General features: G+C 42.9%; 1 protein-coding gene across 4 annotated transcripts in view; it reads right to left on the bottom strand.

Annotated features, from left to right (window-relative positions):
- Positions 1-23,703, bottom strand: part of CMIP (c-Maf inducing protein) — a 194,140-nt gene that overhangs the window by 99,659 nt on the left and 70,778 nt on the right. For all 4 annotated transcript variants that reach the window (XM_088458364.1, XM_088458365.1, XM_088458366.1 and 1 more), the window contains exons 2-3: positions 10,461-10,586; positions 4,726-4,776 (exon numbers count right to left, since the gene is read on the bottom strand). In XM_088458364.1, coding sequence (XP_088314490.1) covers positions 4,726-4,776; positions 10,461-10,586 — 177 coding nt within the window. The remainder of the gene's footprint in view (positions 1-4,725; positions 4,777-10,460; positions 10,587-23,703) is intronic.

Raw genomic sequence — 23,703 nt, forward strand, 5'->3', positions numbered from 1 at the left:
ACACTGGAGGCTTTTACACTGTTTCACCACTAGATTCCCACACTGGAGGCTTTTACACTGTTTCACCACTAGATTCCCACACTGGAGGCTTTTACACTGTTTCACCACTAGATTCCCACACTGGAGGCTTTTACACTGTTTCACCACTAGATTCCTACACTGGAGGCTTTTACACTGTTTCATCACTAGATTCCCACACTGGAGGCTTTTACACTGTTTCATCACTAGATGGCTCGGCAGGTGGAACAGTATAGGAAATGAAGGGTGCTATCAGGGCAACAACTTGCTATTATCTGCCTCATTTGCCCATGTTTGTGGGTTCATCCAGGACCGAATGCATCTAACATAGCAGGTAACCACACTAGTAAGGCCATTTTACCCGAACGTCTGCACTGTTGTGATTTATTTGTGTCTAAATTTCTTAGAAGAGATAGCAATAAAATCTAAAGAGTCATTTACTGTCATTAAAAAGAGGAATCTCAACTGTAATGAGGTTATGCTTCCTGTAATCTCAATGATTGTGCTTAAATTTACAATCAGGTAACTAGGCTTGTTATGGAGAGAAAGGACATTCCTTTGCTTACATGTAGACTACATTGCTGGAATTTTGGTCTACTATTAAACAGTAAATCAGTAAACGAGTTAACCATTCCCCAGCGTATAAAAGATTTAGCACCAGATAAAAGTATAATCTAACTGACACGTTCCAACTTCCAGCCTATTCAAAGATATTAGGCACAAAGCAAGTTTAGGTCTTTTCCACCTGGGACTAAGCAGGTTTAAGGAGGGTATGAGTACCCCATACTGAGCGTGTGTCACATAGGTTGGTGGGTGACAAGGACCCCAATAACAGTCCCAGCAAGTTGGACAAAAAATGATGACTTTGCAAATGATGACACCGGCAATCTCAACTGTCTGATATGAAGCGTGACAGCTGGGAGCTGTGTCCCTCCACTGTGGGACATCAGTGTTGGCAGTACAATTAGTATGATGCTTGTAAAGCTTTGCGGCTCTTGCATAAATTGGTTTATCCCCAGTTCCAGACATATGAAGGGGAACAAAGTATGTCATATGCAACTTACTACGTCATTGCCCATAATAAGAGCTTAAGGGTTTCCCCCTTGACATACAAAAAGGACAAAGCTGCCGACGGTAATTGTATCAAGACCCTATTTGGGGTTTATAATAGAATCTACGCTGAATTATGTTGGAGTAGTTCCCTGAGCTTGTGCCGGTTAGGAGCCTAGGGACCCCATTTAACGGCATTTATAGACAGTGACACTAAGTAGTTGTTCCAACATATACAGCACATCGCGATTTATACTCATCACATCTGAGTGACTCCAAAATGACACTTTTTGGGAACTATTTGTATGAATGTGGGGGGGGGAGCGGGTACTAATTACGGAAATCTTGTGCATATCCTGCAGACTCAAAAAAACATCCTACCCACACCATGGACTTCAGAGGACTCCGAGTGCAGCATATGGAACTGTATGCCAATAGGACCATCCCTCTATTGGTGCCTATTGTTGGATTCAACACACTATCCTCCAACTGAGACTGTCAATATCTGGTATCTATTATCCGGAGGCACACATAGGAACGGGCAATATACTTTGAATTTGCTGGAAGAGGCTAAAACATTTAGAGGGGTTATTCAATATGAAACGTTAACTTCACTGTTGAAGTTAGCGTTTCATATCAGAGTTTTTACCCGCGTTAAAGTATCAGGCGCGCGCCCGCTTATCCCCGTATTCAATATAAAATTAATGAAAACGGGAAACTCCGAAGTTGGATTTGCATAAAGTTACGAGTTTTTCCTTAAAATAATTGTAAGACCCCCCTAAAGTTCTAAAAACATGGGGGAACACTATGGGTACCCCCGTTTTAGCCTTTAAATGAAAGTCGGGGATTTATATAGCCGCAGCAGGTGTTTTTTTCCGACATTGAAGAAGTGATGCAGAAGAGCACTTAGGTTTTTAATTTTTTTATTCATTTTTTGGGGTGTCCCTATTTTTTTTAAAAACTTTTTTTTACACAGTTCTTTTTTAAATGTCATTCCCAGGTGTGCAGGCTATTTTTTTTAAGCCTGCACCCCTAAACCCCAATTCTGCACTTTTTTTTGACACCTATTCAATGGTGAAAAGTTATCCCCGTTTTTTATCGAAGACTTTTCAAAACTGCGATAAGTCTTTGAAATTGAATACGGTGTAACAGTCAAACCAGCGATAATGACGTCAAAAGTGCGATATTAACGCAAAAACGATGTTATCGCTCCCATATTGAATACCCCTGTTAATCTCCTACTGCTCATAATTTTCATTGCTCAATTTTTAGTGTCATTGTACATTTGAGAATTTTTGAATTATTTTATATTTATATATTAAATGCTTATCATATTTTATTTGTATACTATTGTAATTTATACAGTGTAGTGCTGCTATCTTTTTACATGCTCATGTTGTTTGGGGTCTGACGAACCCTATTTTAAGCAGCTGCTTAGTCAAACAGACCATCCCAGCGCCTGTATTTCCAATCTAAACCTAATTAGCGTACAGGTGTATACACATACAGGAAAGTTTATTATCTAGTGTTTAGTTTTAAATACTGTCTAGTCCAGTAGTTGAAGGGCTAAATAAATCTCTACAGTCATCACAAGGCAAATTTCCTTCTTATCTATTTTTCAGATCATGAGCAGACACAGAGGCAGCTCTCTCAGATGGCGGAAATCTCTCACATCATGGAAAGGATGAGACGTCCTTCTTACCACACACAGACCGAACTACGGTTCTCTTCATACCCTGTGATTATAGTAAAAATATATGTTTGCAAGCCAGAAAGTGCTGTAGGGGTTGGCAGGTTATAGGAAATTTAATGATAGATTATGAGGTTGAGTCACAGCATATTTTAACCCATCTTCCTTAACATTTCATTTTTTTATTATTATTTTGCTTTCTACTAAAACTAAAATAATGTAGCCAAGTATGTGACATTCTGACACCGTACTCAAAGCACTAGATACTAATTAACGGAGTTAAGGACAATTGATTTTAATGTCAAACAGGCCAGGTAAAAGCATTCTTAAATATTAATTTATTAGCAGGGTTGGATTAAGGGGGGGGGATTTCACTACCTGCGGTAAATTAACGGAAGATAATTGTTCCCACGGGGCTATCCAACTAGCCCCGAAGTGCGTACGCCGGCAGCTATTATCGGGGATTTTTTTTTTTTCCGGGACCTCATCAGATTCTGAGACTAAGATCAACGATAGTCAGTTTTCGCCATGGCGCCAGCGCGAACACATAGGTCAGTAAACTTATCACGGGTTCCAGGTGTTTTTGTGCGAATCCTGATAATTTTTTGCACGAGAAAAACAGGCTATAATTGAATTGGGCGCTTAAAAAAAGGTGATAAAAATAGGAAAATAAATGGAGTTTTCGCGTGTTATTGGGGCTGAATGAATACCCCCCTAAGCCTACGTGGTGCCATTAAAGACACTTATGGGCAATTAAGACAAGGACTGCCCCCACTTCGCTGGCATAACAACGCATCCACTCGTCATCCAGACCATCCCCACTAATGTGCCTCTTAGAAAAAGCCCAGGGCTGCACAGTGCTGAAGTGTGTTCCAGCTGGAGGGGGTCCCTGAGAGAGTGGGAGTCGAGGCATCGTGCCCCTGTGCCACCCCTAATCCAGCTGTGATTATAAGCAATCACTTAGGTGGAATGGGGGTTGCAATAAATCTCTTTCAATCTGCATATATCAAGAATGGGGACAATCAGTTGCTGCACACGACACACAGATTGTAATCAGAGCTGTAACAAGGGGCATGTGACCGTCACCTCCACTCAGGGTGCCAGGCTGAGGGTGGCAGCACGGCCGCACATGTCTACAGTACTTGAGGTGCCTTGGGAGGAATCTGCTACATAGAAAGCTGCAGGCCCCCGATTGCAATACACAATTGGCCAGTATACATGGATCCAAAGTCTTAGCTCTGCCTAACCTGTATCCCATTAGGATCAATTCTACTTGGTGCACCTAAGATGAGGATACATATTTTCTTAGTACAAAGTAACAACACACATATACAGTATAGACAGCCACCGTAACCCTTAATGTTGTGTCACCACCTAGGGAAAGAGTATTTTGCAATATAACAATATTACTAATACAACACTTTACTAACAAAGATGGCTGTGTCTATTCAAATATATTCCATAATTTGCATTTGCTTCAATTTCAGTATCTACTCACGGTACCTCTTGCTGGTTTTACTTTGCATTAACTGACATTTACACATGTACAACATCTATACAGATGAGAAACATTTATGTGCATCTCTAAGTATTACAACTAGCGACCTTTAAACCAGGTGTAACCACTGCAATCCTAGAAGACAATAAATGTGTTTTCAGAACTTTAAATTAAATCATCATAATTACCGACAATACTCGTGACCACTTATATGTTATGCTCTATATCGCATAGTTAATGCTGTTGTTTTTTGTTTTTTTTTCATTTTTTATTTAAAATCCATTTATTTGCAGATTTTTTATTCGTTTCAGAAACACATCAGTGACATAAACTAATTAATGATAACGGGGACAGTAACTTCAGTTCTACTCCAATAATATTTAGATCTAATTACATTTAAACATATATAGAAATAAAACACAATTATAAAGGCAGCGTCCAGAGGCTGTTAAACACGTTTTTTACTCACCTTCCACTGCAAAGAATGAAACCACTGATCTCTCAAATAGCTGTTTGCAGCCTGCAAAACAATAACAGAGCATGGTGTGAGACTCTGTGGATTTCCCATTTATAACATGTAGACTCTTAAAAGGGGTGTTAGTGCACCACAATCCCTTCATACATGGAGATCTGACAACTTTGTCTGAACAGTATGTCTTACATTAGGCCTTGCTGGGATTTGTAGTCCCACAACAACTGGATAGCAGCCGTTTGTCTTCCTCTATGTTATGGGATATACCTTCTTTATCGAAGTCAACACAGCCCACCTCCACAATCTAAATCAATTCATATTTATTTCCTGGACTCTGCTCCGAGTAAATATCATATCTCCCTGCTATGGACACATTAGTGGCCTCCAGGCAGGCTTGGTGTGGTGTACAAGTAACAATGGTTCTTTAGTATCTGCTTCCTGCATTGTATGTCAATATTTGCTGGGTACACATTTAATCAGGGCAGCAAAGTCTGTTATTGAAAATGAACAATACAGGTCTATTTTTTTCTTCAGCAACAACAATTAAGGGAACCGCATCTCCGATCTCAGGTTCACATTATAAACTGCGGCTCAGAATGAGAGGTGGCCAAATAATCAGTAAGCCTGCAGGTTTGCCAAGGGTGAGTTTGTTTTGCCTTTTGAACTCTCAGTACATTCACCATACAGTATCTGTCACAGAAGCACAGCTCTGTTTGAGGAGGCAGCGGTAGTAGAGAGCAACAGCAACCCGCACACAGCAGAGGCGGCCATTTTGTATCCTCTTCTAATTGGTAAATGTGACTGCATGCTACTGGTGAGCTTGATCAAAAGAAGCCCCCAATGTGCCCAGGAGGACTAGAGAGGCCTTGATGGCCAATATGCAAATTAACTACAGGCCAATTGGGAAATTTCTTTACAAATGGGCAAAAAAACCCACTTATTTTAATCATGTTTTTATTTTAATTAAATTATTTTAAATGGCTGCTGCCACTGTCCCGGCTTTCAACCAATCAGCTTCTATGTCATTTTTTACTAGCACAACCTGTAAACTGACAGTAAGAAGCTGATTGGTTAGTAGCTTTATCTCTCTCCAAGATTTGATAAATATCCTCTAGTAGCTTTTATACACAAAGGGAATAACACAGGAACTGTTTTGTTAGCTTTCTTGTTATATACATCAGTTTATATATGTGCCGGAGCAATTTAAGTACATATTGTGACAGAAATTTACAGTAAAATCAAGGTTTTGACCAGGAAACAACAAGTGGCGGGGAAACACTGATCAGGTTGCGCAATAGCATCTTAGCATGTGTGGGCATCTTAAAGTGAGTACACACTAGACGATTTTTTAAGTGATTTGCACGATTCCGATGGATAGGAACGATAAATCCTCCAAATCGTGTAGTGTGTACGTAATATGTCGTACAGGTTGAGTCTCCCGTATTCAAATATTCCGAAATACAGATTTTTTTTTTTAGCATAACTGAGAAAGTGAAACCTTTGCTTTCTGATGGTTCAATGCGCACAAACTTTGTTTGCGCCACAAAATTATTGAAAATATTGTATAAAATGACCTGCAGGCTGTGTGTATAGGGTATATATAATACATAAATGCATTATGTGTTTAGATTTGTGTCCCATTCCCAAGATATTTCATTATGGTATGCAAATATTCCAAAATACGGAATATTCCAATATCCAAAATAACCTTGGTCCCAAGCATTTTGGATATGGGAGACTCAACCTGTATAGTGCGCGCGTCAGCCGTATCGTCAGGTCGGCCCTACATGCAGCCCGGCCTGACGAAGCGCCTGACGACCCCATGCAGCGGGATGCTTCAGGGGCCAGCATATCACGCGGTCAGCACCGAATTGTGTACCAGCTGCCAGTTATGTCAGCAGGGACGCCGGCCGCGTCGCTGGGTACACACGTCGTCCAGGGTATAACCTCCTTTAATGTTCCGTGCAGCTTAAGGAGGAAAAACACAATACAAACTACCATAGTCAAGTAAAGCTACACTTACTGCTGCAACACACACATATATTACATATATATATATATATATATATATATATATATATATATACATACATACATACACACACACATATTTATATATATACTTAAGGAACCCCCAGCGAGACCCCTATTTAACACACAAAAACACAGGGGGGCAATAGCAGTGAAATGTGAGGGTGATGTTTACAAGACATGTTGACACTGTGTGTATAATATAATACAAAGATTATCTCACCTATGCCACTGGCTGTACAGCTATTATATTATACACTATAAAGCACACCTCCCCTCACAGCAAGGCAATTAATATTGTACAAGGCCAGTACTTCCATTACAAGGAGCGCATGATGAATTAACGCTGGGAGGCGTGCGTACAAATGGCTCTTTATGTGTAAACTAAACAACGGTGCAGGCAATTAGGAGGCCTTAATGCTCTGGGAAAGATTTATCACCTGGGCGGCACAAGACCATTTGTAATATTTAACCGATGCTAAGAGGCATCGCTCGTTAGGTGTCAATTGTGCTGAATGAGGCACATTGGGGTTTCCTGGGCAATCCCAGTATCCCTCTAGTGTGCGCGGAAAAGCCAACAAATCATATATTTCCAGTATCTTTTAGGAGTCCTTGTCAATGAAGCATTAATGCAGGACCCCTATAAATACTCTTCATGCTGCATTTACTCGCATCAAAGCATAAAATGGGCACTTGTCCAAGAACAATTTGCAAGCAGTCAGCGAGTAGAACCTCAGTGTAACTGAGTACACAAAAGATAATGCCACAATTTTGTTACACACTAGTGATTGTATGTTTTCAGTATCTGGTTACTTTTAAAGAATCTTATAACACAGTAGGGAGCACCGAATTTTGAACCAATCGTTATGAGACTGCAGCGTATTAATTCACTAGGATCTAGAACAATGAGTACAGCATAAGCCCTGTCCTGTTATGATTATAAGTCACCAAGGAGCACAGTGGCCATACATAGGCCTGGATCTGCAGGTAGTGCCTTTATACTGGTGGATTAGGCCATGTAACGGCTTCCACTGGCATTCAAAATGCATTTATTAATGAAAGTTAGAGTGCAAGTTGTATCAGTAAGTTTTTCAACTACACTGATGTGCTAATTTTTATTTTCACACCTGATTGCATGCACCACATTTGCACTCCATGTTCAACGCATAAATTTAACACCAGTCAGTGCGCAGCCAAGTTTATCCCAGATAAGAGGTTGCATGGGCAAGTCTCCATATTGTGGGATATTCCTTGGGAACTAAGAATAATACATCATTAACCATTCAAGTGCTGTTTGCAGCCTGCAGCACTAACCAGCTTGAAACTTCCCTGTAAAGCCAGTGATATAGAAGCGTTACTGTACACGCTGGTGTCTCTCTTTCTTTGCTGGTTTTAAGATTTCACATTACAAAACAAACAGCAACTAACTTCATGACACAAAGCAAAACACATAAACACAGCTACAAGTAGACATCCTACAACAAGCGCAGCCGGGGAGCTGACTGCACAGCTACTGTATCCTCATTGAGCTCAACAAGGACTTCTCCTCTGTTTGTTTTTCCATCTGGTTACCTCCTGATTATAAAGAACAGAAGGTGGGGGGGCGGCAAAAAGGTACCACGTGCGTGTACAAAACATTTACACAAGGAAGGCGACTGCAGCAATAATACCTTCTGGACTGAAAAAGTCATTAACTCTTAGCAGCCCACATCACACGCAACAGGGTTTACCATCCGCCCTGGAGGGTGAAAGTGAGACTCAGTATTTTTAATAGGCTTGATAAATAAGTGCTAGGTAACTTAAAGGGCTCAGCGACCTGCAGAAGATGATCTGCTAAAACCTTAAATAACAGGGAGAAATAGTGTCGCTTCTTTGCTTCTATTGAGATACAACGACTTCAGTCACAGTGATAAACAGGTCGCCTACTGGCTGAATGCAAGTCGGGCGTAATTGCTTCCGAAATGTGTGGATAGAACTATATGTGTATTTTCGCCTGTATAGACAGTCGTGTGCATCACTGTGACTGGACTGTCCGTGTGCTCGGTTAGATACTCATCGTCACCATGGCCCATGTGCACCAGCCCACGCCTAGGTGCCAAAGATACATCTGAAAACAGGCGTGTATTTTACTCTTCGTATAACCCGCAATTCCGTCTACTCTCTCAGAGCATTGTGCAATGTTATGGCCCACAGGTTCTTCATACTCGGGCCTCAGGACCCCAAACAGTACTGTACATGTTTTCCAGGTCTCCTCACAGATGAGATAATTAGCTCTACCTGTGAATCTTTTAAAATGTGTCAGTGAGTAATGAGTACACCTGTGCACCTGCTGGGTGACCTGGAAAACGTGACCTGAGGACCGAGTTTGAGAACCACAGTTATAGCTCAATTACACTGCTTCAGTCACAAGTGGCGATGAGATTAAAATGCGCATATATATACATCACTGGTACTTGATTTAGCTCGGTTTCAATGCCAAAACACGTAAGATACGCTCCACAAATAGGCCGACGCTCAACTTCGCACCAGCCCCTTTTTGTCAAAATGATCACCTATGTTTGCGAAGGTCGTAGGGTGCCTTATGCTTTAGAAGTAGTGGTCCTAAGTGGTAATGATGACATTGAAGCTTGGTTGTCACATAGAGCCATATTCAATTAGAGGCAAAGTTTTCGCCTGTCCGACTGTTCGCTTTATTCGCCTGTTTCAGAGACAAATTTATTCCGTGCTCGTCCCCGCTTTTCGCCTAATTCAATTGCTAAACAGGCGAAAACGGAAATAGGCGAATGCGGAACAGGCGAAAAGTACTGAAAGAATTGGGGAAATCAGTCTGTACCCCAGAAAAAGATGCTCTAACATAGCGAATGAATATAGATGTGTACTAATAGCACTAAAACTATTTTGCGTACTTAAGTTGTGCAAATTGCTTGCTATTAGTGTTTCTGTAAAAGTGGTGAAGAATGGCATAAAGCTGTATTTTTTGGTGAAAATAAGTAGTCCTGTCAAATTTGGGGTGCTTGAAAATGGGTGCTAGTATGTTTTTATGTCTCTAAAGTGAACTTTTAAAAAACGTGAAAAATCCACCTGCTGCATGCATCTGCAATCCCAAAAACACCTGACCCATACTTGTGGACCCCCAAGAAGTATTTTTCGCTACTTTTAATGTTTATACCCCCACTTTTTAAATTTTCACCCCAAAAATGACATGTCTTTTTTGGGGTGTTCTTAGGTTTTAGTTTTTTTTTTTTTTGCGAATTTGTCCTTTGGGGGGCTGTCCCAAGGGGTCTGAGTTGTTTCCCCATGTTTGCACCCCAAAATAAAGATTTTGCATTTCTTTTCACCAGCTATATTGGAGAATAATTTTTTGAGAATTGTTTCCACCTAGGCGAAATTGTCCTGGAATTGAATTTGGAAAATTTTTTTTAGGCAAATTTTTCACAAAAAAACTGGCGAATATAGCTTTTCGCCTCTTTTTGAATTGCTCTGGTGCTTCTAGCACACTCTTGTCTGTATATCAGCAGTTTGTTGTATTAGCTGAGTGTGCTAGAAGTACCAGAGCAGAGAGTGACACCCCAGGCAATAAAGAGGAACTGCACGGATTGTGACATGTGCATGGTGCTAGAATGAACACTATATATCATCACATATGTACGGCTATAAATAGAGACATTGTGCAGTGAAAGGCAATAAAGTGATAACCATACCTGGAGTAAGACGGTGCCCCCGGGAAACGATAGCTGTAAACAGTATTTTGGGGCGTTCTCCCAAGACAGCAACTGGACATCCTCTATGGCGCTGTATGGCATGCTATTCTCCATGTACCCTGTAGGCTGGAGACAAAAAAACAGAAAAATATATGTTAATCTTTTTCCTGTGACATCCTGACTACATACCGCTGCTACATATGGTGCTTAGGCTTTAACATTAGGCTGTTTCTAGCAGGAGTCATATCAAAGCTTTATTCTAACCACTAACATTGTGCCCACTAAACTGTAGTGTACCCTTCGCCACAATTAGTGACCACTGTGTAATCAAAGGTGATGTGCCCACTGGGTAACCCCAGGTGACGTGCCCACTGGGTAACCCCAGGTGACGTGCCCACTGGGTAACCCCAGGTGACGTGCCCACTGGGTAACCCCAGGTGGTGAGCACAATTTAAGACAGAGATGCATTATCAGTTAATTTGTACACTGCTCATTGATTACGAAGCCAAATAGATATCTGCGCTGTTCCTTGTCATGTCTTTCAGGTTTGCAGCCTTGCAGGTGTTATCAAGGATTCCCAGCCCTTGTGGAATGAGGCGACCAGTACTATGCTCTTGGTGCAATGTATGTGTGGATACTAAATATTTTGCTATTGCTTAGTTTCATAGGCGCAAATAAGATTGTGAATTCTTTTATGCACCTATGGATTTATGCAATATTTATTCTAAATAAATGTAACATTTTTTCATCCTATTATATACTGTAACAGACATTGCTGATTGAGCTTAACGCTCAAAACAATAACAAACGACACAGTCTTGACACATACAGTGTGCCTTGGGTATAATTCTGACAGACTGTTCACTGATCCCGAACACAACAGGTTCATGTTTTAATCTTAATGACATTGTGATGCATGCTGCAGAGTTCCTTAGAAAAAATATATGATTCGTTGTTTTTACAACCTGAGAACAAAGGGCCTGATTCAGACCGGTTCGCTAGCAAGCGATCGCTCGGAGCGAGCGATGTTTTGCATTGTGCGCACGCGTATGCATCGCAGTGCGCAAACTAGGCCGAGCGATCGGGAAGCATTCGCTCGCCCAGCAGAGACACCCCAGCTGAATGAGTGACAGGTTAAGCCGTTTGTGGATGGTAACAGGGGCAGGCCACTGGAAACGGGGGAGTGGAGGTGCGAACGCGGGAAGCAATCGGGAAGCCGACTGCCTATATACCGGCAGCTGGCTTCCCGACTGTCTTATCCCGGCAAGGGTGAAATGCCGGGCGTCTAGATGTAGACGCCCGCATTTCCCCGACGCCGGGAGACTGGCGCCCGGCATCACGATCGTAGTGATGCCGGGCGCCGCGAGCAGACAGCCACGGGGGGGGGAAGGGTTAGGCACCCCCCCGGGAGGGTTAGAGTTAGGCTAGGGGGAGACTTAGGGTTAGGCACTTAGAGGGGGGATTAGGGTTAGGCACTTGGGGGGGAAGTTAGGGTTAGGCACCCCTAAGGAGGGTTAGGGGGGTTAGGTTAGGGGATACTTACCTATCCACGATCGGGATTTCCAGCGCTGTCGGGCTTCCGCTGCGTCGCACTCTGCTCCTGTCGGGCTGCCGCTGACGGGAATCGAACCCATTCCGCGAACGCAGACATGCTTGAGCATCTTAACACTGTTTCAGAGGCATGCATAATCAACAGCCAGCGTCATAGTACACGTTACCTGGTTGAATTATACACTGAAGTGCTCGCAGTGCTTGTGGTAGGGTATAGTCAACCTCAAGCGCTGCGTTCACTTCCGATAGAACCCAATGTTGCATACACTTCCTGGAGATAACGTGCGGTAGTGGGCGTCTAAAGACAGGCTGGTGGGCGTGCTTATGTCTTGCCGTGCGATCGCCAGCCTTGCCGTCACCTAGCCAAATTTGCATACGCTGGGAGTGAGCGGCCGCATCTATCGAATGGGTCTGAATCAGGCCCAGAGTGTTATGGTGCTGTATGTTTTTAATACATCACATTCATTATTTAACCTCTATAGTCTTAAATGCATTGTTACTCGGTAGCAGATTCACCAGGATAGATAGATAGATAGATAGATAGATAGATAGATAGATAGATAGATAGATAGATAGATAGATAGATAGATAGATATTGAACATGCACACAGAAAACACATTCATTGTTTATTGAACAATGAAGAGAGAATATACGAGGCAGGATGCTAGTTTCAGTAAGTAAAAAAATTCCGGCCTGGTACAAGAACCGTGACCAACTGCAGCTGCTGGCCTTGGTTCTTAAAGCCGGATTTCGACTCCTTAAGAACCCTCCAGGCACGCAGGTTGTCATGGTAAACACACTCAGTAATGTGACTCACGGAGTGGCTTCACTTCAAGCTTGTATACACTTGAGCTATGCAAGAGCCTTCACAAGGCAGCTGCACCGTGTGTGTAAACGGCATCACAGGCCACTGCAGCTAGACCAAAACTTGTCTGTACTGTACTTCAGTTACAAGGCTGTAACCTAATCTGTGCTTACGCAGAGGCTGCTGTCCTCCGCTATCCAGCGCTTGGCGTAGACTCAGGCTTTGGAACTCGCAGGAGTCAAGCAGAGGACATATGGCTGTTTATGATGATTTACTAAGCAGATGTTTGTGTGAAAGGCTTTCTGTGTAATACATTTTTCCCTTGGCACTGTTGCTTGGAGACATCAAAACAACTTTTATAGCGAGGAGAGAGGCCCCCTGGCCTTGTATTACAAGACTCACACAACTGCGACCTTTTGTATAGGTCTTCTAGCAAATGTGTATAAATGAACAGATTTTAAAAGGCCGGCCTGTCATCAAAAATTAAACATACGTGGGTCTGACAAGCCACGTCCGACATTACAAGACAACACAAATTGTAAAATGGGAGGGAACATTGGAATTATATTTAAAAAAGTTTATCTATACTAATATAATAAGTACGTTGTGTCTGTCTGTTTGTTCCAAGTCGGCGCAAAAACTACTGAAGCGATCTTCATGGAAACTGCATCATTTTGTAGTGGAGACTCCTAGAAATAATCGGCACTTTCTTTCATCTCCATGTGTCAAGTTAAAGCTAAATAATAACAAAAACAGAATTTATGGACATCATCAATGCAAGAGACAGGCGTAGCACCATGTGCGCGTGTCCGGTAAGGGGTGGGGGAACCCACGGGCACTTGAATAGGATAGGCTAAGCCGCGGGCAACAGCTAGTATTAGAATATAAATTCTCCACAAACGCTATTGGAAATGCCCACCACTAAAGTGCACGTGTACCTATACAGCCAATGACATAAATGCACATAGGAAATGAATAAATTGTATATAGGGGATGTAGTTAATAGACCGGCTGACGCAATGCCGCAGGTCTAAATCCTGACACGACCTTCCCAACAAGGGACTTAAGATAGCGTCAAAATGCCAACGCCTATCTTAATCCCGACGCCGGAAGACCGACCCCCGCCATCCTGATCGGTCTCTGACGGGTAAGTATAACACTTAGCCCGGAGATGGGGGGGGGTAGGTTTAGGGACCCCGGGGAGGATTTAGGGTTAGGCACCCTCCCGGGGAAGGTTAGGTTAGGCTAGGGGAAGGGGGGGTTGGGTTAGGGTTAGGCACCTCTAAGGGAGGGTTAGGGGGGGAGATGGGAGGGTTAGGGTACTTACCAACGTTCTGTCGCACTGTCACTGTCGGAATTCCAATCCCATTCCTTATACAGTATGCCCAGAAAAATCACTTAATCAGCGTTATTTTATTAAGAAAACATTGGCATTTAAAGAAAAAAAATGGTTTATTCAAAGAAGCACAAAAAAACTCAATATCAGCAACAACAAAATACAGATTGATGTCATTTTATATATATATATATATATATGTATATATATATATATATATATATATATGTCCCTAAGTTTCTTTAATTGATTTTATTATACTTCCTCCTTTAGATCAGAATCATTATATATTTGCATAAAACAGCACGTCAGTCACAGGCAGCCAACACACAGCTATTCATGCAGGAAATAAAATAAACATTTATGACGTTATTCAGGCAGCTGCTTATTTTTATTGGATAAATCAGATGCAGTCTATACATCAGTCATAGACTTTTTCCTGTATACAAATCCCTGCACACTACAGACGCCTATACTCTTGATCTCATCCACTTCTCATCACTCAAATGTGGCTACCCTTTCTCATGCTACCTCTTTCTGCAGCAAAACAGTCGCTTGAGCCTAGGCAATGTAGCTCAGGCCACCGCATATAGGCTCATCTAAGCCTCAACCAAGGCATACCAAATACACTAGGTACCTACAAAAGTGCTCCTACACTAACGACCACTGCTGAAGTCCATTTCGCTCCAGAGCCAACTTACGTCCTCCATAATAATAATAATAATAAGTTACTACTATTATTACATAATAATACTATTTTTCTTACAATACTGACCTTTCACTTTTCAAGCAAACATAGTTAGGGGGGGGGGGCAACACTTAGCAGAGGATGAATAGATGCTGTCACGGGATCTGCTCACAGTGCAGGGAGAGCTTAGGGGCAGCCCAGCATCTACATGTGTTGGGCACGCCCCCTAGAGTGACAGAAAGGGGCTCCCCCTGAGGGGACACGCAAAGGCGTGTTCTGATGTTCCCTCTTTCATGATCGGCCCCAGTGTCGGACTGAGGCATGAAAGTAACCAGGGAAGGCAGTGGTAGGGGCCCATACTTAAAGGGTGTGGCCAGCCACCACAGAGGCTTGGCCAATCATTATAAAGGACATAGCCTGCAGACAACATGGATACTACAGTGCATAGTCTGTTCATCCATGTTCCTGCTCTACCAAGTAACTGACCCTGTAATAGAGAAACAATATATAATTTGAGTGCACTGTCTGAAACCTGACATAGGAAGAGGAGGTGGGGCCCACCGGGGATTTCCCCTGTACTCCTGTGGGCCAGTCCAACCCTGATCGGCCCCCTGACTGATCATGAGGCTAGAGTGAACACTATATCATGGTATTTTTAAGCAAATTGCAGGTAGTCCTAATAAACAGGTACAAGGAAAATCAATGATAGATGCAGTGATCACTTCCACAGCGAAAATAATTTGATTGCTTCTCTTGTCACATCAAAAGCAAATTACAAGGAATGAATCATCGCTGACTGAACAGGGCCGAGGAGTCATGACTGTGCAACGCTGTGTCCTTTTCTGCAAACACCCACATAAACCAATACCATCCGTTTGCATCATCGTGTGGGCACGATAGATTCGCTTTGTGCGGCACAGGAAATTTAAACGGACAGGTGTACCAGACTGCTGGTTTGCAATACTTATTGTGGGGAATAGGCAGATTGGACTGTATAAAAACTGTGGGTCCGTTTCAGACCTGGACGCAACGCTGCGCTCGCAGGCTATGGGTGATTGTCACCCGTCTGCGCATGTGGCAAAATGCGCATTCGCTAGCCAGTCATAGCGATCGGGAAGCGATCGCTCGGATAACACAGAAGGCCCGCTAGTTTGACTGACAGAATGTGCCGTTTGTGGGTGGTGTCAGGGGAAGGTCCTGGAAAATGGGGAGTGGTGGTGCGAACACAGGCGTGTCTGAGCGGCAAAACGGCGTTTTATGGGCGTCCATAATTACAAGGCTGCGTCATTGTACACGTCACCTGGCTTTTTATTTTTTAAATGAAGCACTCGCAATACTTGCGGTAGGGTAGGGTCTACCACAAGCAGTGCGTATGCCTCCGATGGCTCCCGATGTTACCGATTGTATATACACTTCCTGGAGATGACGTGCGTAACGAAGGGCAAGTGGGCGTCATTACACTAGCTTGCGAGGACATTGCAGCCGCACGCTAAGACATAGAGGGCATCCTTATGTCTTGCTGTGCGATCGCTGGATTTTCATACCCGGCCCCCTGTCGGCTGCGTGCAAGCGCAGCGTTGCGTCCGGGTCTGAATCGCCCCCTATGTTTGACCTGTGTTTGCTTGGAAATTGTGTGCAGGTTGCATAGAGGCTACAAAGTGTTACACGCTGATCATGAGTTAATTAGCAATGTCTACAAGTAAGGTAGAAGACTTAAGCTGGGCACTCGCTATACTATATATCGTCCCATATATCGTCTGTGACGGATCGGAATAACCATCGTATAGTGTGTACCCTAAATGCCACCCTATTCATTTTACGATGAATTGGGTGGTCGCATCTTCCCATCAGATGTTCTGCACATCAGATCAGACAATGTGGTATAGTTACATTAGACCTGTCACCATATATCGCACCGTCATACAGCGGATCATGCAGTGTGCGATTTATATCATTACATCGCCGTGCCGCTGGGTCACCTGGACGTCCAGGTGTGTACCCAGCTTTAGAGGACAAAGTTTTCCACTGCCTACATAATATCAACATGGAGGCGTTGAGGATGTGTAATAACACCTTCTAATGACGATAACTATTTGTAAACGCGCTAAAGAATAGTAAAGACCGCCATTAGCAATTAGAGACTTATTTATTGGTACAAATCACTTTTTAGAAATTATTTATCTGACTATTTCATTGTTTAAGCAGTATGATGATAGCAACTTGCCAAATCCACGCGTTTACTAAATTCCATGCCTGAATATAATGTGTTACTTACGTAGCTAATTTGCCTCAACTATTCACCAAATTCAATGCCAATGAAAACTGAGACATGGCTCTAAACAGATGCGCAAACCAATGAACCATAAATGGTTACATGCCAGGGCGGAATCGCAAGGTGTTGGATGTTTATAATCCAGGATGAAAATCATCAATTCCTCAGAATCCTATTCTATAAGCAAATTAAACAAATATGTTCCACACGACCTTTCCAAGCTGCTGTGTTGTAATTACAGTATATAGGAGAATTTGCAAAGTCAAAAACAAACCACAGCATTTCCTTAGTACGGAATGAACTTATTACCACTGTACAGAATTTTGCTAGATCCCCTGTATTTCCTTGTTTATGACGATATTTGTACAGTATTTAGTATAGTTTGATTTGTTTAATTGTATAATTATATATATGAAGATTGTGCAGCGTATTTAAGATAATTCAGCTTCATTAAATTATATAACCATAAACTTGCACCTTTCCAGTGTAACATTAATATGTGCAGGTTTTAGGATGGCTTTACTGTGGTTATCAGGGGTAAAAAAAAAAAACAGCCACCTCTCCCAGAGGCTTTATTATATATAAAAAAAAAATTGGAAAATATTTTATTAAAAATTAGCCCAGTAAAAGGTGGATATGAAACACTTTTATTGTAAACGTACCAGTCACAGATATACCTTAGAGGGTATAAAATGATCATTATCTAGTCACCCAACAAATTTCTGTCAGTGCAAAATGAAAATTCAATTATTTGATTATTTGTCTTCAAATACATTATAATATTTTATATATATATACACACATACACACACCTACACACACATACATACATATATATATATATATATACACACACACACACACACACACACACACACACACACACACACACACATACAGTAATTAAATTAATTGTTTTAGTAATAGGATTCTGGAACCTCACCAAATGCAAACAATTTTTTTTTCAATGTTGAATAATTTGCCTACTTCATGTTTCTCTCCTTTGCATATTCAACTTAACTAGTCGGCATGTTCAATGCCTGCAAAAACTGACTGATGGACAGCAGCCCAAACAAATTAAACCCAAGTGGACCCAGGACCAACATTTACATTTATTCCCAATATGAAAATTATCATTTTGCAAAAGACTATCTTATAGGCAAATTCAGGATATATATACAGTATATGTTCCCCGTGACTTGAGTAACCTCCTGTCTGAAGGTATTTTATGCAAGCATTTGCAAAGTATGAACCACTGTCAAAAGTTTGACCCTTTCTAAACTATGGGCCTGATTCAGACCCACTCGCGAGCGGCTGTCCGCTCGCAAGTGGGTCGATGTTATGGATTGAGCATGCGCACGACGGAGGGAGCTCCGTCGTGCGCATGCGCCAGACGCGACGAGCGAAGGAAAGTCCTTCGCTCGTTGTGTCCGATCAAAGGGGGCGTGCTGTCAATGTTGATTGACAGCACGCCCCCTTTGGTGGGCGTGCTGGGGGCGTGCCTCCCTGACGGGGGCGTTCCCACGGGAACGCCTCCCGTCAAAAGCCGGCCCACTGACATCACTAGTGATGTCAGTGGGAGTGATTTTGGCTCTGATAGAGCCAAAATCACTCCGGAGCTTGCGGTTGAAAACCTCAACCGCAGGCTCCGGCTCGCAATTTCGATGGTCGCGATGGTCTCGACCATCGCAATGCACGCTCGTATAGCCTGTGGGTGGTGACCCACAGCTATACGAGCGTCCAGGAGGACGCTCCATGAAAATGGAGCCCGGCCCTCATTCAGAGCGTGCGCTCTGCTCAGAGCGTACGGCTCTGAATGAGGGCCTATGTCTGTGTTCATCCAGAGGAAAGATATAAACGAAACTCCCAGAAAAGCAGTGTCCAATGTAGCTTCATAAGACAGTCTCCCTAACATGATACACAGCAATCTGATTAATTCCCTGATTCGTTCATCTGTATCATTAACTAGTTGTAACTACTGATACCATTTCTTCAGAAAGGCACCCAAACTATTTTAGATATATTTAACAACTGCAATGTCATCATCACAACAGCAAACTACACTTACATATTGAATAATCTCTTTATATGCCATTGGTGAAAATATGAGGGTGGTTCAATAAATAAAGTTACAAGACCTCTCTCAAATTTATTTAACTCGTACATAAAATCAATAGTATGGCCTTGGTACAGTTTATTTTCCACAAAGTCCCCATTCTTGTCTAAACATTTGTTCCAATGGTACACCAAGGCATCTATCAGTGTCAAGTGCCTGAAGCCAGGACATGGCAGTTTGCTGAACTTCACCGTCAATGGTCCAAAGAGATGGAAATCACTCGGTGCCATGTCAGGGCTGTAGGGAGGATGGTCCAGTACCTTCAAATGGTAGCACCGTAAAAACTCATGCGTGCGTTTGGCCGAGTGTGGCCTGGCGTTATCGTGCAGCAATATGACGCCTGTTCTCAGCAACCCAGGTTGTTTTCGATGAATTGCCCTCTGCAACTGTCTCGACAAGTTGGTGATGAATTAGAATGAAATAGAGGACATTGGACATGTGAGAGGTCTTGTTATGTTACTTATTGAACCACCCTCGTATATATCCTGGATATAAGGAGTTTGCCAGATAAACCTTGGGATTGGCCTTCACTATATCAATAGGCTGCATTCTCATCAATATTGGTTCATCTCCCCTGTGCAATAGGTGTAATATGTAGGGGTCTATACACTAAGACTTTGAGAGAGATAAAGTGGACTGAGATAAAATAACAACCAATCAGCTCCTGTCATATCGCAAATACAGCCTGTAAAGTGACAGGAGTTGACCGGTTGGTACTTTATATCCATCCACTCTCTCCAAAGCTTAGTACATAGACTCTGTCAACAAAATAGAATTACAGTATGTATTATGAGTAACATGGAAGATAATGAAAATAAATGAACATGCTTAACAATTATCATTGTCTAATCAGACCAAAACTGACACATTCTCATAAAATGACTTAAGACTAACGGATCATAGAAAAGTAATTCCTTATCCTTTGTGTGATGTCACGCTGGCATAGAAGAACTGCTTACTAGTTGAATGGCAGGAAATGAGACACAGGGCCAAAGTCTCTGGTGTAGAATAAAACCGTCTCTTTACACTGGGAACTTGTATGCATCAGGGCTTTTTTGTGTAATAACAGCACCGATGACAGGCAAGACTTTGGTAATGGTTAGTGTTACACAGACTGACATCACATATACATCACACATCCTGTGACTGAGTACAGAAATGTTTACAGTGCGGGCAGGAAGGCAGCGATATGACCGAGGGGTAAAGCCAGCCAGTGTGTACTGAACATTAATGAACTTCAGACTTCAATAGTTAAGAAACTGCGGCCTAGGAAGCCAAGTCACAAAGCAGGAGTATCGCTCACGTCACAAAACAAATCTGCTGATCTGGAAATTGTCTGGAAACAGAGAAGTCTATCAGCAACAACACAAAATGCTCAAAACCAGACCTGTCGCTCTGACTGATCCATTGTGTGCAACTTATATTTGCTCTAGTGCACAGGTTCTCAAACTCTGTCCTCAGGATCCCACACAGGTCACAGTTTCCAGGTCACCCAGCAGGTGCACAGGTGTACTCATTACCGGCTGACACATTTTAAAAGATCCACAGGTTGAGCTAATTATTTCACTTGCGATTCTGTGAGGATAACTGGAAAACATGCACTGTTTGGGGTCCTGAGGACAGAGGAGCTCATTCAGACCCGCTCGCTAAGATGCATACGCTCGCTGCTGCCGATGCTATGCAGTGTGTATGCATTGTGCGCGTGCGTATAGCTTAGCGAAAGTTCACAATGCATTTGTTTGCTGCACATAGACAGCCCATTTGTTTGCATACACATCGTGCGAACGGCTCTGAATCAGGCCCTGAGTTTGAGAAGCTGTGCTCTAGTGTGTCCTCTTAATTTACTATAATAGACATACAGGAAAAATAGGACCGGCACATCCTTTAATAACATGGAGTGCATTAACCAAGCACTCCAAAACACAGAATAGGTTCTGCTCCCAGAAATCAGTAGCAATACAGTATATAGGTTTTTACATGCTCTACTTTAATTGCTATTGTGTCTGTGTAGCATACGTGCATTTTAATATGACAAAAAATTACATTTATTTTCCTATTCCACATTAATCCAAAAAGTGCTTATATGCAATGTTTGATGTATGTATATAAATGTGACAAATGCATATCTTTATACTAATTTACTTTTTTGTAATCTGTTTGCTCTTTTTACTCTGCTGGAAGCAGCCAGTGGTTGATTGTAAATAAGGTGAAGTGGCAGCCCAAGGTCAAGGGCAATAAGGGGGCACAGACATTTCCCATTAAAATGTAACGGTCCAAGGGGTATATTTACTAAAGTGCGGGTTTTTAGAAGTGGAGGTGTTGCCCATAGCAACCAATCAGATTTTTGCTTTTAACTTCAAGAAGGTGCTAGATAAATGATAAGTAGAATCTGATTGGTTGCTATGGGAAACACCTCCCACTTCTAAAAACCAGCACTGTAGTAAATATACCCCCAAGTATGAATTTCACCAGGGTCGGAACTCTATTGTGTGCAGGGGGGTGCGGTACGCTCCTAGGCCCAGGGGTTCAGTATGGTCCATGGAATGTTGGTTTGCCTCTATTGGTTGTTCCCTCCTCAGGTTCCCAATTTGATCTAAAAAGGGTAGATGGGAGGCCTCTTCTGGAGGACGCAAGGGTCTGGGCCATTCATGGTATATTCCAATGAATTAGGGGAGATAGTCTCACTATTTATTGTCGGATGACCGACCAAAATGCTTGCTGCAGGAACCAGCGACAATGATGTCACCACTGGCCAGACATATCGGTCGATAAGTGTGTGCGCTGCGAGGCATACATTGGTCAGCCGGTCTGCCTGCCGCCCGATCTGTCAGCGTGGTGTGTAGCCAGGATTAGAGGGTGCATTAATAAAGTATGGAGAGCAGAAGCTTATGAATACTAAAAGGATGACATAACACCTTTAGTGAGTGCGAAAGGGGTTATGCATCTTTGATGAAAAGGGGAGAGAGAGAAAGAGAGAGAACGTAAGCATAGTGCAGAATAACATATTGCGGTGAGAATGAAATTGAATGTAAAGTTTGATTTTAGTTCGTACTTTAAACCCCAAAACAGTTCCCAGAGAGGGTGAACTCCAGATCATTTCATGGCAGGATGCTACTAAACATATCTGCGTAAGACTGCGAGCATGTGTAATCTCATTCACCTGGGTCACCATGTCATCATTAACAAGAGTAAGGTGACACATTAGAGCGCAGGGGCCATCCTTAATTACAGACAGGCACAGCAACATAATATTATCTGTTGGCTTCACTCCATTATAAATAGCTGTAGAGAAGTCTGAGAGAAGTATTAATAATATAAAATATACTTGCACTTGGGTATCATCGAAACTTTTAATCACGTTCCTTGCTTTTAGTGGATGGTTGTAACGTGAAATCTATATTTGTTTAAAGCAGAAGTAATACCTCAAAACAAAAAATTGCCATTCTGTAAAGGAGTTGATACTGTTCTCTATATGTCTAAGCAAATGGAATTGTTTCCTCAAAATAACCATTCACTTAGGCCTTGATTCAGAGCCAGACGCTCTGACAGAGCGCTCGCTCTGAATCAGGGCCAGGCTATTTTTTTTTTAGAACGGCCTCCTGGCCGCTCGCATAGCTGTGGGTGACCACCCACAGCTATAGCGAGCGGCCAGGAAGATGGTCGCGATGGTCAAGACCATCGTGACCATCGGGCTTGCGACGAGACCCTTGTGGTAGGGTATCGTTTCCGCAAGCCCCAGAGAGATTTCGGCTCTAACAGAGCAGAAATCTCTCCCACTGACATCACTCGTCAGTGGGGCCGCCCCCAAATGGAGGCGTTAACATGATGAAAATCTGAATAAGATTGAAACTTTGAAAAGAAATTGACTATTGGTGTGCTTTTGTTATACCCTGAGTGCCGCAGTCCTGGAGTCTGTGATATATATATATATATATATATAGCTGACCATATGATAAGCAGCTGGTCCTTAGGACTACGCCTGCGGTCCCGAGTGTGTGCCCTTGAGATTTGATGACTGTCTTGGTGAAACAGACGTTTACAGTGATCTAGGGGCCTGATTCAGACCCACTCGCGAGCGGCTGTACGCTCGCAAGTGGGTCGATGGTCTGCACTGAGCATGCGCACGACGGAGGGAGCTCCGTCGTGCGCATGCGCCAGACATGACGAGCGAAGGACTTTCCTTCGCTCGTTGTGTCCGATCAAAGGGGGCGTGCTGTCAATGTTGATTGACAGCACGCCCCCTTTGGTGGGCGTGCCGGGGGCGTGCCTCCCTGACGGGGGCGTTCCCACGGGAACGCCTCCCGTCAGAAGCCGGCCCACTGACATCACTAGTGATGTCAGTGGGAGTGATTTTGGCTCTGATAGAGCCAAAATCACTCCGGAGCTTGCGGTTGAAAACCTCAACCGCAGGCTCCGGCTCGCAATTTCGATGGTCGCGATGGTCACGACCATCGCGGCCATCAAAATGCACGCT

Source organism: Taudactylus pleione, unplaced genomic scaffold (assembly GCF_031769625.1).
Source record: "Taudactylus pleione unplaced genomic scaffold, aTauple2 ptg000828l, whole genome shotgun sequence".
Lineage (NCBI taxonomy): Eukaryota > Metazoa > Chordata > Amphibia > Anura > Myobatrachidae > Taudactylus > Taudactylus pleione.